This window comes from Octodon degus, unplaced genomic scaffold, assembly GCF_000260255.1.
Source record: "Octodon degus isolate 3935 unplaced genomic scaffold, OctDeg1.0 scaffold00016, whole genome shotgun sequence".
Taxonomy (NCBI): Eukaryota; Metazoa; Chordata; class Mammalia; order Rodentia; family Octodontidae; genus Octodon; species Octodon degus.
The window spans coordinates 24,707,688-24,723,408 of record NW_004524592.1 but is presented as its reverse complement, the minus strand read 5'-3'; the positions used below and the strand labels follow the sequence as shown (position 1 = coordinate 24,723,408).

At 46.7% G+C, this 15,721-nt stretch overlaps 1 protein-coding gene and 1 pseudogene across 4 annotated transcripts in view; both read left to right on the top strand.

The window, feature by feature from the left end:
* The first annotated feature begins 3,851 nt into the window (after window positions 1-3,851).
* Window positions 3,852-4,708, top strand: LOC101582518 (annotated as a pseudogene).
* A 1,597-nt stretch (window positions 4,709-6,305) lies between these two features.
* The window catches only part of Npnt (nephronectin), an 81,400-nt gene continuing 71,984 nt past the window's right edge, over window positions 6,306-15,721 (top strand). For 2 of the 4 annotated variants that reach the window (XM_023709998.1, XM_023709996.1), the window contains exons 1-2: window positions 6,309-6,436; window positions 7,938-8,038. In XM_023709998.1, the coding sequence (XP_023565766.1) occupies window positions 6,354-6,436; window positions 7,938-8,038 (184 nt within the window). In that variant the 5' untranslated portion in view covers window positions 6,309-6,353. Of the gene's footprint in view, window positions 6,437-7,937; window positions 8,039-15,721 lie in introns of all 4 variants that reach the window. The other 2 variants (XM_004626771.2, XM_023709995.1) reach the window with 2 other exon arrangements.

Genomic DNA, 15,721 nt, shown 5'->3' with positions numbered 1-15,721 from the left:
TAGTTTATTCATCAAGGAGCCATGGGCCAATGACTTAGATCACATTCTGCCTTATCAGGTTGCCAGAGAAGAGGGCTAGGACATTAGAGTAAGGTCCAGTTCTCAGTACAAAGGGACAAGCCACACCTGGGGCTGTTTTCGACTGGCCTGGGATGAGCTATTTCCATATATTGCTAGATTACACTCGCTATGTTTGCATCTGGGGTGAGGAGATAGGTTGTGTAATTTTGTGCATATGAGAGAAGGCTCCCCCACCCCCAGCACAGTTTAGGTATCAATATCTTGGGAATAATTTATAGGAGTATGGGGGGGGAGGGTGGGTGTGTTTTGATGAGTTTAAATAGTATGGAATTATCTTATTGCAGCGTTACTGTTTAGTTAGATTTTCTATTTCCCTTGAGCTATTCTTTGATATACTAAGGTCACCTTTTTCCCCCTGCGTTTGAAGTATATTTATCTCTTTCATATCTGTATTTGGATATTTGTCCAATCGCTTTCTCTTGCTAGATAAGCTAATGTTTTAAACATAGTAATAGATTTTTCCTCTCACCCTTGCTGGACTGTGACTTGTGTTTGCCTTTCTACTCCTCTTTCTCTTTTCTCTAGAATAGGGGTACATCCTCTGGAGCTGCTTGCATCAAGATCATTACAGCTGCCTCCTTTTCAGATCTGACAGTCACTTCAGCCATGAACCCCCTTAACATCGCAGCAGCATTGGGCACCAGTGCGCATGCCCAGCTGCTTCCCTGCCTCCTTCCTACCCCGGCTTCCAGGGTAACAGACTTCCGAGTGGTTTCCATTACAAACACGCATCTCTTGCTTCTTGGCAAACATCCTGGCCTCCTCCTTGCTCAAGTCTGAATTGTGGAGATCCCTCTGCTCTGTCCGAGTCCTCTGAATTAAACTTCTTTAGTCCAGATTCTTAGGCTCACACTTACAGTCACTCAGACTCCCCAGCCGCAGTGACTTAAAAGCTTTTCGTGACAATCAAATTTCTATCTCCAGCCCCAAACTCCTCCGACATATCCCAGACCAAGGTGACTTGTACACTTGAATGTATGAGGACATCTCATTAACCTGTGTGGGCAGTGTGTGGGCGGAGCATGCTCACTGCCCTCCCAATTCTACCTTCCCCTTTCTGCAGGGATGGAGCGCCGGGCATGGGGCTGGGCTATGGGTGTGAGCATTGAATAGTCCTTTATGGTCAGGTGAGTAGCTGAGGAAACAGCCTCTGCACACTTCCCTCCAGCCCGAATCACTGTGATAGTCACACAGTCTAAGAGCAAAGTGGTGTGTAACACAGAGATGCCCCCTGTGCTAACAAGCTCACCTCTGACTGTCATGTGATGAGAACAGAGCTTCCATCTTGTTGAAGTCATCAAATGGGGGAGGAGAGGGCTTTTTATGATGTGACGATAACCTTTTACATTACAGAGAAACTGCTGCCAGAAGGGACATCTCAACAGGAACCTGCATTTTCTAGTGTCCAGGCTAGCATACAGCCAGAACACAGGCAAGAGGACAGAGCAAGGTGTCTGTTTCACTCTGCTTGTGATGGGACACCAGGGAGGGGTGATACCCCCAACCACAGCGACACAATGTGTCTGAAGTGCTGTGTGCTAGGTGGAAGGCTGGTGGCTCGCTATTTCATACAGTTGCTGCCCACAACAGCATGGAAAGCAGAATATTTGCAATTCCAGGGGATAGGATTGTAAAAAGTACCAGTGTTGGTGTATTTCGCTGTACCCGGCTTTTAGTCAGGTGCCATAAGAAACAAGTTCAGGCAAGAGCTGTTTGCTTCATAAGCAGAAATGGAAAAAGATGAAAATTTTCAGAAATTTGGAGCTTGCTAAAGTTGAGAAAGACAGATACTTTTATGTCTCACACATTAATAAAAATCTGAGACTTGACCCTCCCCATGGCAAGGGTCAGAGAAAGGGTACTGTCCTCCCAAAGGACATACCAGGACATGTCACAGTGGCCTCCACTAAGACAAGAGTGAGGGTGACACAAAGAAGCAGGGAAATAAAGCAAGTGGCTCAAGGACCAGAATGACTTTTTCCATTTCTGCTTATGAAGCAAACAGTTCTTGCCTGAACTTGTTTCTTATGGCACCTGACTAAAAGCCGGGTATGGTGAAATACACCAACACTGGTACTTTTTACAATCCTATTCCCTGGAATTGCAAATATTCTGCTTTCCATGCTGTTGTGGGCAACAACCGTATGAAATAGCGAGCCACCAGCCTTCCACCTTGGCTGTGGCTTTCTGCATAAGGAACTGACTAGAAGCAATCAGACCAGAGACCTGTGGGACTTTAAGGAGGTTTCAAGAAAAACTTGTCACCACAAAAACCTTGAGCCTGGCAGGAAAATGCCTGGCTTTGTTCCTTGGTGCAACACCAGACATTTACATCGTGCAAGAAAAAGCTCATGAATGGCATAGCCCCCAAAGAGGGCATGTGCTGTACTCTAACAGGCACTGCAGTGATGGGCAGGGCCAACTACAAAGTGGTCCTTCCAAGAAAGCAAATGGCTTAGTCACTTTCCCATCACAGGGACACAGTACTGGACACTCACTGCTTAAAGAAAGAGGACTTATTTTGGCTCCTGGTTTCAGCCCGTATGTGGCCACCTCCAAGGCAGGAAGGGCATGGTGGAGGGGTCTGGCAGAGGCAAGCGGCTCACCTCATGGTGGCCAGAAAGCCAAGACAAAGGGGTACCACTGGGAGGAGATGTGCCATCTAGGTCAGGCCCTGCAACTACCTCTGTCTACCAGGCCCCATTTCCTCCTGGCAAACCAGCAGAAAACCCCTACAGTCCTGTACTCTCGATCGCCTGAGTCTTTGAGGGGACAACTGTGTATGTACCCTAACACAGTGTGACCCCTCTGTCCACCAAAGCTCTACCTCTTCTGCCAGAGCAGGGTCTCCAGCATTCTTGCTCAGCTGGGAGTCAAAATTGCTGTGAACCAGTAGCTGTGAATACCCTTCTTTTAAAGGGGTTTTCAGAAGCATAATCCTGTGTCCTTGTTCCCACCTTGCATGTGGGGCGGGAGGCAACAATTTGATGATCTGATCCATGCCTCTGACACCAACTGTGAGACACTATTTCACATTGGACAGAGAAAATGCATCTTGCTCTGCACTCTCCCTGGACCACAGCCCACACCCACCTCATTAGATCCTGGCTCAAATGTCACCTGTCCAGGGGTGACCAAGCCACTCATTGTGCATCTCTGCCTCATCACTTTTCTGTCCCCTTGACCTTCCTTTATCCTCTCCTTACATCTTTCTCTCCCTGTGTAGCACTGTCTTGCTCCTTGCTGGAATGGTAACTCTCAGGGACTATCTTGATCTTGTTCCTAGCTTGTCCTAGTGCTTGTGCATGGTGAATATACTGTAGGCTCCTGATGAATATTTAGTGGGGAAAAAACTAAGTGATTATGAGTTTCTCACTTTCAAATGTTTAAAGTTAGGTTTGTTTGATTCTATTTGCTATTTATCTATACTAGCCCTAAAACCAATGACAGTTATTTGTGCATGAGAAAAATGAGTTTACTACTTATGAGGTGGCATCACAGGGTAGGACCGCTCACCAAAATTTTGTCATACTGGATGAGAAGTTATTGTTAAAAAAGCAAGATATTTGATCTCATTTGCTTGTTTGTTTTAAGAGTTAGACAATGGGGCTGAAGATGTAGCTCAGGGTAGAGTGCTTGCTTAGCATGTGTGCCACCCTGGGTTTTTGTCCTGGTTTGGCTTTCAGCACTCAGAAAAATATCATCTCTTTCTCTGAATGATCACCGGTAGTCATAACTGCAGCATAAATTCTTTTTCTGGGAAACATCAAATGGCGGATGAGGGAGGGCCTGGAGGCCCTAGTGGCCCAAGGAGGCCGCAGAGGTTTCTGCAGAGGCTTTTTAGCAGTGGCCTTTGAGGTCACAAGTGTGGGTGCAGCAGGGGCCAGAGCAGAGGCCATGGGGCTCACAGCTATAAGGCCAAGGACAAAGAGTAGGTTCCTGTCATCAAGCTGGGCCAGCTGGTCAAGGACATAATGATCAAGTCCCTGGAGGAAGTTTATCTATTTTCCTTACCCATCAAGGAGTCCAAGATTATTGACTTTTTTCTGGGCACACCCCTCAAGGATGAAGTTCTGAAGATTATGCCTGTGCAGAAGCAAACCCATGCTGGCTAGCAACCAGGTTCAAGGCATTTGTCGCCATTGGGGACTACAATGGTCATGTTGGCCTGGGTGTAAAGTGCTCCAAGGAAGTAGCCAGTGCCATTCATGGGCCCATTATCCTGGCCAAGCTTTTCATTGTCCCTGTGTAGAAAGGCTACTGGGGGAACAAGACTGGTAAGCCCCACACTGTTCCTTGCAAGGCGACAGGCTGCTGTGGCTCTGTATTGGAGCACCTGATCCCTGCCTCCAGAGACATTGGCTTCCTCTCAGTCCTGGTGCCCAAGAAGCTGCTGCTGCTGGCTGGTACTGATGACTGTGGCACCTCTGCTAGGGGCTGTGCTGCTACTTTGGGCAACTTTGCTAAGGCTACCTTTGATGCCATCTCCAAGACCTACAGCTATCTGACCCCTGACCTCTGGAAAGAGATTGTGTTCACCAAGTCTCCTTATCAGGAATTCACCGACCACCTTGTGAAAACCCACACCAGAGTCTCTGTCCAAGCTCCAGGAGTAGCTACAACATAAAGGGTTTGTGTTTACAACATAAAGACGTTATCTCCTGGGACCCAGAGTGGCAGAGAGCCGGTCACAGCCCATCCCCCAGCCCATCCCCCCCTGCTCTTGGCAGGCTGGGGGACTCTATACAAGTGCAGCCACAAATGTCAGAGAAGGGCACAGTCAGAGATGGCTTCCTGGGTGGGTAGTAGGCACCTGGTTGTAGAGAAGGGAGAGGAGTGGGGTGTTTCCAGGCTGAACAAATAGGTGGAGAAAGAGACATGGGAAGTAGTCTTGTGTGTATGCTTCAAACGTTTTGTCTCTCTTTCCTTCTGTCTCAGCTATTTAAGCTGAGGCTTCTTCCTTTCCAGTCATCCAGGGCTCCAGCAGAGCTTGTTCGTGAATCCAGTATAGAACCAATAAACAAGGAAAACAACTGAGAGGTAGCCAGTAGGGGGCTGGAACCATGCCTACATTGCGTTTGCAAAAATTTGATTTTCCGCAGAAAAAATATTTTGACTTCTACATTTTTGGACTTCATTAGAAGTATCTGAAATGGATGACACCAAGCTGTTTGCCTAAAATAACGTCCCCAGCCTGAACTGGCATGGATATTTCCTGAGATTAAAATAGAAATGTGTTTTGCTAACAGAAAACAACTTGGAAATCAAAGAGTCATTTAAGTTGGAAGCCTTCCTTTTCCTTTTCTTGCCGAAAAGTCCTGTTTTACACACACCAAGAGATCAGGATAGTAAGGTCATTCTGCTACAGAACTTTCCATTAACAATTTGAACCTGCAGACATCTCAAAAATAAGAAAAGCTGTGTGATGTATCAAATTCAATAAACAAATGTTTATGAGCACCTACTATGTGCCTGGCACTAGTCTGGGACCCAAACCAAGTACCTGCCCTCGTGGAGTCTGCATTCAAACAGAAAGAGTACACACACGCCGGAGATAAAATCTCCAGTAGGAGATGCGCAGTAGAAGAGATAAGTAGAAAGCAAAGACAGGGGTCATACGATGCGCAGTCTCAGATGGTGCTCCTAGGCGAGGTCACCTCTGAGCAGAGTGAGGGGTAAACCTGGCACACACTAGGGTCTGGGACAGCGCGGTCTGCGCAGTGGTGTCAGGGCAGGGCTGGCCAGTGAAGTAGAGAAACACGCGGAGGAGTGGGCATGAGGGGTCGGCTGCGCCCACGTTTTAACAGACCATTTAGGGGATTCGCCCTTTTGTCTTAGCTCGGAGCAATGCTGCTGCACGATTTCTAAGGATTCCCCAAAGGCCAGCCCTCCTGAGCACAGCGTGCTGCCTAGCGCCCGAAAGCGCTTTCGGGCCGGTCATGAAATTAAGACCCGAAATTCGGTGCCCGGCTGGCTCTGAGAGAGCAGCTCCGACCCCGGCTACACTTCGCCCCGAGACAGGTCCTGCTTTGGGGTCTCCAGCAAGCTCTGCGCCCGCTGGCAGCGCCCGTCCCGCCCAGCGCCGCCACCTGCTTGGAGCCCCACGCGGTCCCGCCCGGTGGGTCGGCCCCAGTCCTGTCCCCGCCCACCCAGGTGCCCGCGCCCCGCCCCTTCCCCGCCTTCCCGGGCGGCACCGCCCCTGGCGCGAGCGGAGCGGAGGACGCGGTGGGAGCCGAGCCTCAGAGCCAGCCGCCCGCCCGCTGGTCTGCACTATGCCGCCGCCGCTGCTGCCCGCCCTCGCGTTCGCGCTCGCCGCCTCGCTGTCCCTGCGGGCGGCCGCCGACTTCGACGGGAGGTGAGCGGGGCCGGGCCGCGCCGTGCGGGCGGGCGGACGGGCGAGGCTACGTCGGACTGGGCAGGGCTGGGGACCCCGCCCGGAGAGGGCGCTGGTTGGGGTCCGGGCAGCCGCCGAGGCGACCCCTCCAGGTGACCCGGGCGACGCGCAAGGTGTGGCGAGGGCGCTGACCCCCCGTACCACTTCACCACTCCCCCACTCGGACTTGTTGCGGGGCGCGACTGAGCGGGCGTTTGCGAGTGTGCAAGCATAAGTGAGCGTGCGCGCGTGTGAGCTCCTGGGTGTGAGTCGGTGACTCGCTACCTGCCCCAGGCCCACCGTGACAGGTCCCGCCAACCCTCTCAGAGTCCTGTCCGGCCCCGCGGCCCCGCGCCCAGACAGTCGTCCCGCACCAGGAACCCAGGGCTCTCCGGCGCTGCCGGAAAGCACACTGCTGGGAGACCCGCGCAGAGAGGGAGGTTGGACTTAGATTGGCGTTGGGGCCGGGGTGGAGGCGCAGGTGAGGCACAGGGAATAAAAGAGTTTAAGGGCAGGGGGAGCAGCAGGAGGCCAGGCCTCTGAATTGCACTGCACTGCGTTTCTAGAGATTCTAGGGACAGTTCCTCGTCCAGCTAGGCCATGCTGTGCATTTCTTGCACACACATTTACAAGATAGGTTCAGATAGTAATGTAACTTTAGAAGGATGATTGCAGCCAAATAAAATGGTGCCCTTCTTAGAGGAAAAACGCAATTAGGTGTGAATCTAAAGGAAACTGAGCAGCTGAGGGAGTCTAGCCTGAACGTGCTACTTTCTTTGGACGTCGGTTACACTAATGAGGAAAACAAAATCTATTAATGTGTTGGTGCAAGCACGCTTCAGCCCAGTGTTGAGGTCTTCCACGCTTTAAACTCTTTCGCTTTATTTAGATTTCTTTTTCTAGTGCTTACTTTCTCCCGTTCCTTTCCTTTCTTTTGCAGGGTTTTCTCTGGCTGTTTCATTTGGTTCTCAGGAAACTCCTCTCTCTCTATTCCTTCCTGTCTGCCCTTTCTATGAGACAAGAATTTCTTCTGCTTTGACATGTCTTTTATTATTCAATACTTTTCAGTTTATGATGAATCAGTCAAAACTGGTTTTCCCCACCCCAGTAACAGGTGTGAATCTTAGAGGAATCTGTTTCATCTCAAGCCTCCCAAACCACCCTGTGACTGGCAGACTTGAGGACTTTTGGTTTTAGCTGGTGCTATTTCTAGTTAGGAAAGGCTGTTACTCTTTATCCCTACAATGGTGTGCTGTGTGTGTGTGCGTGCACACATGTGCAGGCCTGCGTGTGATGTGTGTGTGCTTGCATGCTGGGTGTCTGAGATTTGATATTAGATAATAATAGAACTATTTCTGTGTCTTTAACCTTAAATTTCTAAGGCATGAAAGAGATGTAGGAGATTTGTTGGATGTGCTTTGATCTCCTCTAAAATTGTTTTCCATCTGCAGTGTCTTTATGTTGTTGTTTGTGTGTGTGGTAGGTGGCCCAGGCAGCTCGTGTCCTCGATTGGCCTCTGTCACTATGCTGGGAGGATTGACTGCTGCTGGGGCTGGACTCGACGCTCCTGGGGACAGTGTCAGCGTGAGTATCAGATCACGGACCCCGGGTTCCTGGGAGGGGGCTTCTGCCCGGGCCATGGTGTCAGCCTCATCTTCACCAAGCAGGACTTGGGGTACAGATCTGTCTCAGGCAGGCACTCAGAGTCCCTGGCCTGTCTGAGCCCCATGTTTAAGGGCTGCCACTCCTTTTGTACTTCTTTTGTACTCACCTGTTTCTTTGCTTCAGGCCCTGAGATGGAGTAAGATAAGGAGTCTAGACTAGACACTGTTTACGCTAAATAAACTTAGAACATTAGACTACTCCAAAATCTCCACCATGGCTGTTGTGTAAAGTGGGATATATATATGCAGATGTGCTGACAGTGTTCTTAATGGCCCACCCAGAGTAGTCAGAGAAGACCTCTGGAAAACATCACTGGAAGCTTTGGAAACAGTCAAACTTATAAGTATTGAACCAGTGCAATAGTTTCTGTTTTTTCACAATCAAAATGGACCTTATAGAGGTAAAATATCAGAGCTATATCACAAATGTTTGGAAAATTTGACAACTATTTAGAAAAATTTCCAAATCTTACCTCAATCTCAAAATTTTGACAGCAAATGACTGAATAAATACCTTTAGTTGGGGGCACAGGCAGAGACGAGACAAAGGGACTTACACTGGGTTGCACCCTGGTCTTTTCATCCCTACAAAGGAAGCAGCTCCAAGGACAAGAGGAAGGAGTTAAAGCTCGGCTGGTAGAGGAGGAGCTTGCCACACAGATAGCTGGCAGGTAAACTGAGGCCAGAAAGTTAAGCTGCCCTCAGCTGCCTTGATGGTTGAGGATGCTGGTGCGGTTTGTTCTCACCTCTGTGAGGGTGGGTGGCAGTAGGCACAGGGTGGCCCTGCACACACAGGCTGGTGTCTCTGGCAGCAGGGGATGGGATGATGATGGAGACGCATGCTTGTCTATCTGCTCTGTGCAAGCCACGAGTGAGACCCTTGACCCTGCCTGGCGTTCTGCTCCTTTGTTAGAATTGGGATCACTCTAGTTTCTAGTAAGTGAGAGAAGGAGGCAGAGATGCTGTGGCCCCGCTGCCTGGTCTGTTCATAGTGTGTCAAAGGAAAAGGGCCAGGAAGAGAGAGAATACCTGAAGGAAATTAGTCTTCTGCCAGTTAGATCAGAGCTGTGGGAGTGTTTGCATGGCCGGAGGCCAACAGGTGTGAAATTTGAGAAACCACTGGTGAAATAACTGAGAGTATCCCTGCCTGGGCCCAGGCCTAAACACACCCTCCCACATGAAAAGCAGGGAGTTTCTTCAGAGGAATGGAGAGTGTCTGCCTCCTTTGCTGCCATAATCAAATGCTGAAGTGCTGTAGGGTCCTGCAGGCGCCCGGCCGCACCCAGGACTGGGCTGCACTGGCAGAAAGCCCTGGGCAGCAGCGGGGCACCCTTCCCTTCTAAAGGCAGAGGTTGGGGAGCACAGGCTTCCTGCCAGATGCATTGAAAGGAGTCCAAGGGAAACACTCCCTGGATCTCTGGGACGGAGGCTAAATTCCCCAGGTAGCACCTCTTGGAGCTGTTCTGGTTTTCTGTATCATGTAACGAACTCTTCCCTAAGAGGCACTTGTTCAGCAATTCTGAATTTAAACATATGCAGAGACCTTGTAAAGTTACAAAGATATTACAGAGTTTTATCATTCGAGAGAGATTTCCTAGTGTTTTACTTTCCACATAGCTTTCCTAACAGTCACAGGATACTTTTGGCGTATTTATACTTTCATTTTGTTTCTAAAAGAAGGCAAAACAGACAAATATAGTATCTGCTAGTGTTTCTCTTCTCTCGTTATGCCACAGTGGTCTGAAAAAACTCTAGCATAGCATGAGCTAATTATTGAAATGGTCATGTTAGAAAAATGTATAAAGAGATTTTGCCTAAATCACAATTTTTGGCACTGAATTGGTGCTGTATGTGGATTTGGTAAAGTGAAAGAAATGGAAGAGAATATTGCTACTGAAATAGCATTGGAGTAAGGATGTATCTGAGTCAGCAGACAGTTGTAGAGTGGTTGTCACACTGATACTGCCAAAAACAAAAACGGTTCCAAAATTGTGTTTCAATAAAATAGGACTCCTGTAAAGTAAACAGGGGCCCATTGATTTTTTACCACTTACAATGAAGATGGCAAGTCTCTGACTCCAGAGACTTGTGTTTGTGTGTTTCTGTGTGTGTGTTTCATTTTTGTCCAGAATCTTGGTCTAAATGTCTCTGGTCAGTTCAGAGTTCCGCCTGTCTTTGTTTTCATGTAAACAGGTCGAGGAATGTGGGGCCAGAGGTCAGCCCAAAGGGGTAGAATAGCTCGGAAAAGATTTTGTGGGATGAAGGGAATATCATCAAACATTCCTGATTGTTCTTCAGAGAGATTTTATGAAATTAACAAGCCTATCAGGACATATATTCAAGGAAAATGCCCCATTATTGTGTAGCCATTAAATGTAGTAATGGATTACTTATAAAAATTCCTAACAGCAGCTAGTAAATTCCATGTGAAAAATAATTCTGGCCTTCTGGCCCCTCCACAGTCAGAGGGTTCTTTCTGTGAGGAGCAGCCTCCTTTCCTTATCAAAGGAAGCCTAGTGCTCTTTTCTGCTGAGTGACTCATGTTGGAATTTTCCTTCAAAACAGCACAGCAAAGCACAAGCAGTGCCCCCCTGTACGGCACCTCATTGGCTTGCTCAGGCGTGTGCACATGGGGTTTCCTCGTCATTGCTTGTTAGATCTCATGCCCCTGTCCAGCTACCCTTTGGTGGCTTGATGAGGCACAGCCCTAGTGAGGTTTGGCTCCATATTCAGGTGTGGAGAACTGAGAGCTGCATGTGCTCCAGCGCTAGCCTCCTCATGAACAAGTGTGGAGAGACTGGCATCATGGGACAGGAGAGCTGCCCTGTGCCCCTCTGCTCAATGTGTGTAGCCACAAACCCAGCCGGGGGACTTCCCTCCTTTGCTGTGGGGCTCAGGAAGGGGGATTCCAGATGGGCACCGCAGCACCCAAACTCAATTCCTGCCTGTCCTGAAGGCCCGGTACTCTCCCGGCCTTTCTGCCCCGCTTGGGAAATGTGGCCTGTTCTAAAATGGGTGCCTTGGGGGCTGGAGAGATGGCTCAGTGGTCTAAAGCACCTACTTAGAACAAGCTTGGCAAGGCATCAGTGGACCGCGGTTCAATCCCCCAGCACCACATGCCAGCCGGCCCCGCCCCCCTGGTGGGCTGAGCTGGCCACACACACACCACACTCTCTCTCTCTCTCTCTCTCTCTCTCTCTCTCTCTCTCTCTCTCAAATAATAAATAAATAAATAAAAAAAATCTAAAATGGGTGCCTTGTGTTGGCCGTCACAGCCTTGACTTCTGTGTCTGCTTTCATTCTTTCTTCTGTGACCTTGATTCATAAATTGATCTCTCGATTATAGAAAATTCCAAACTCAATTTTCTAGCTGTCTTGGGATTTACTGTTGTTGAATATTAATGTGACTCTTTTGTAAAAAAATTATTTTTTCTTAGTACATGTTTGCAGTACCTAATTATACTCCCTGTGGGGAGTGGTTCGTGCACATAACACCTTAATTCTTTTTACTTTCCCTTCCCCTCCGCCTTCCTCCATCTCTTGGTCCCTTCCAATCTGCAGAAGACCTACCTTCTTGCTTCCTATTGTCCAGTTCTTACTCTGCTCTTGAATTTACTTACACTTGGGGTTTCTCACATGAGAGAGGCCATGTCACAAGGAAGCTCATGTGTCTGATTTATTTCACTTAGCAATTTGGTCTTAAGGTGCATCCATGTCTGAGTTATTCTTCTCTTGTTGCTGGGACAAATACCTGACACTCAAAATGAGGAAAGGAAAGGTTTATTTAGCTCACAATTACTAGAGGTTTCAAGACGCTGGAGGGGAGGCTGGGGCGCTGCCGTGGCCAGGATGACCCTCCCCACATCCCTGAGAAAGCACAGGCTAGCCAGTTTAAAGGTTTGCGGTTATTTTTTTTCTGGCCCTGCCCCCTAGGCCCCGCCCTGATCCCCTGGTCCCTCCCCTTGGGCCCCTCCCTGATACTCTGGCCCTACCCCTCAAGCCTCGAGGCTACTTTTCTCCTTCTACCAAGGGAAAACTCAGTGCCTGGGAGATGGCTCAGTGGAATAAGCATTTCTTTGGCAAGTTCAAGGACCTGAGTTCAATCCCTGGATTCTAGGGGGAAAACTTGTGCGATAGGGGTGTCTTGGATTTGTATGTTCTACTTTAAAAGCTGCTGTGTGCATATGGTTCTTACATAAACACACTCAGACTAGGAAAAGTGTAGGCATCTTGTTATGTTTCTGTCAGAGGTCTGGGAAGCCAGAAAACGTGTAAGTACAGGTTGACTTTGCTTTTGTAGTTCTGCCTCCCTGTTCCTCTATTTCTTCCATACCATAAATAAAGGCTGCAGCTTTATTAATGTCATGTAAGGTGAAAATATCATTTTTTACCAGCTTTAGAAAAACTTACAGATTAGTGAAGCATAGGGAATTGGGAAATAGTATTTAGAAGTTATTTTGCAGTGGTCAAATAATTGTGAAGGAGGTTGTTTTTTTTTTTTTTTCGGCTACTTCAGGCTGCCTTAAGGGCAGGTCGGGTACCACTTCTGGAGCTGGGAATCGAACTGCGGTCCTATGTGCCTGCCTGCATTTACCCAAGTGGCACTTTAAACAGCTGAACTATCTGGCAAAGCCCAAGTGGTCAAATAATTGTATTTGGAGAGTGTATATTACTAGCAAATGGTGAATTGGAAAGATTGATAGCCAAATTATATAATTATTTATGTATCTCAAATGCAAGGATCTTAGTTTCAGCATAGAATTTTGGGTGAGTTATTTAAATTTCACATTTAATTTTTTGTATCTGGGTCCAGAAGCAGTCTTATAAAAGGAATGTAATTATTAATTTTTGTTAGCCTTGACTTCCCCTCCCTAGTCTCAAAATTATGTAGATTATAACTTTCTTTGATATTTTGAGTGTACAATAATTGGATAAGTTGGACAGGAGCCCAGCCTGTAGACACTGCAGATGAGCACTCTGCCACTGTACTCAAGTCCCCAACCCTAAGTGAGAGATTTGGGTATCAGCCTTCAGGTCCATGGGCTGGGCCATGACTCCCCACAGAGCGTCCACTCTGAGGGAAAGCCTTGCTACTGGAGTCAACAGTTGCGGTAGCTTCTGTTGAGCATGACTTTGTATTTCAAGCTTGGAGCAACTTCCTGTACGTGTACAGCCGTGTGTCCCCCGAGTAGCTGAAGTCTCGCGAGGGAGGTGCTGTCTGAGTCAGCACAGCTTGCTGACCTGGTCCTGGCTGGCCTGGCAGTGGAGCTGCACATCCTTGTTGGGTAGCTCCCTCCCTATTTGGTAGAAGACAGAGTCTGCTTTTTGTCTGTTGCATTGTTTTTGTTGTTTTGCTGCGATAGGAGTAAGAGCAAGGCAGAGGATGATCTTACAGTTACTCGTGGCTCTACCCTGCTAGCCAGAGTCTCCAAAGTCTTAGGCAGGGAGTTTCTGATGGAGATTACTCAACTGCACTTGCCTTGAAAGGTTGTTTAAGAACACCATGTACATTGAGTAACTTCAAGTGGTCTTGGAATGTGGATTCCAGGCTAGAAGCGGTGTTGAAGAGGCTTGACCTTTTCAAGCAGGTAATTTTTGAGTGTGTGTAGCCTTCAAAGTTAGGTTTCATAGGAATTACTTTGTTCCATCATTCTTTTCCCTGATTAGAACTGACCTTTATCACAATGCTATTAAGATCTGCCAGTTTCCTGAGGTTTCTATCTGAAGCCAATCTGCCAGGGCCTTAACCCTGCTGGATTAGAAACTGAGTGCTTCTCCAGCTGGGACCTGTAGCTGAGAAAAGGGATCATCCAGTCCAGCTACTGGACCTGGCCACACACCTGCTGCCACCAGAGGGGGAGCAGCCAGGTGCGTGCTGGGGCTGCCCAAGCACCTGTGGCCCAAGACCACATCTGTCTCTGGGAAGCTTGCTGGTTGGCTCCCAAACCACAGCTGTGCTTCCCCGCCCAACCCTGTCCGTGGAAAGTCCGGCATTTATGCTGTCTGTCTGTCTGTGGAATTCGAGTTCTCTGCACTTTTTTTTTTTTTTTTTTACTTTCAAGAGAATAAAGAAAACACAATAAAAACAATACAGAAATTTAAAACATGATAGGAAATTAACAATAGTTATTATATTGCACATTTTCATATTCAAAGCAGTTGCTTAGATTAGCAGATGTAGGTATGTAAAATTGATTAAAAAAGTAAGCATTAACTATTTCTTTCAATAAACCAATAGAAATTAGTATAACTGTCTTAGCTATTGTGTGTGTGTGCGTGTGTGTGTGTGTGTGTGTGTATTTCCCCTTCCTTCTTTTCTCCCCATCCCAGTTACTCTTTCCCTTTGAACAATTTTTTCCCTTTCACAATGTTGGTTGTACGTTTTGAATCTTACTTACTCTTTCAGTTTCTTAAACTCAGAAGATACTATGATGTTTGCATATGTTAGTCTGATTTATGTCACTTATGAGTATGGTCTCTAGTTGCATCCATTTACCTATCAAAGCCTGGAGTTTATGTTTCTTTATAGCTGAATAATGTTCCATTATATAAAAATATGACATCTTTTTATCCATCTCTTGGTCGATTGGTGTTTGGGTTGTTTCCAAGATATAGCAATTATAAATGCTGCTAGAAACTTGGGTGCACATATGTTGCTGTGGTGTGATGTTTTCTGTTCTTCTGGGAAAATACCCAGAAGGAAAATAGCTGGGTTGAATGGGAGCTCCAATCCTAGCTTTTGAGGAATCTCTACACTGATTTGCATAGTGGTCGCACTGGTCTACATTCCCACCAACAGTGCAGAAGGGCTCCTTTTTCCCCGCCAGCCCCTCCAGCATTTATTGTTGGTTGACTTCTTGATGATAGGCATTCTTTCTGGGGTTGAGATGGACTCTCAGTATTATTTTAATTTGCATTTCTTGAATGACCAATAATGTTGAATATTTTCTCATATATTTTTTCTTTGTATTTCTTCATCTGAGAAGTGTATATTCATCTCAGATGCCTATTTTTGGATTAGTTTGGGGCCCTGATTTTATTTAATTCTTTAGCTGTTCTAAATAGAAGGCTTTAAGGGAGAGTTGGCAACAATTTTTTCTGAATTCGTGGGTTTTCTTTTTTACTCTTTTTTTTTTAAACAAAACGAAGTCAAATTTTTAATAATTTAAAAAGTTCTCCAACATTCAGGGATAAAATTATAAACAATTATTAATATATACAATAGAAAATAAATGGTATACAAACTTTACAAGGTTATTAGTAAAATTAACATATTTATATTGAAAAGATTACTTTTATTAAATGTAATTTACCTTGTTGTTCCCCATCAGATAAAATACAGATTCTCACACATAGGCTTACTCTATATGAAAATACAAATTGTTTAACTTATTTCTCCATAATTATTATTTTTTTTTCATAATTTTATTGATAAACAGATAGCAATGAGACAGTTTCAAATCAAATCGGTAGGACAGTTTCATTAACTAACACACTGCATATATCCTTCTTAGTGGTTAATTGCTGTACAAGATGCGGACTTGAGATCCTATTTACAAACACCATTAGAACAAATCATTCTATTCATTAAGAGAATGTAACT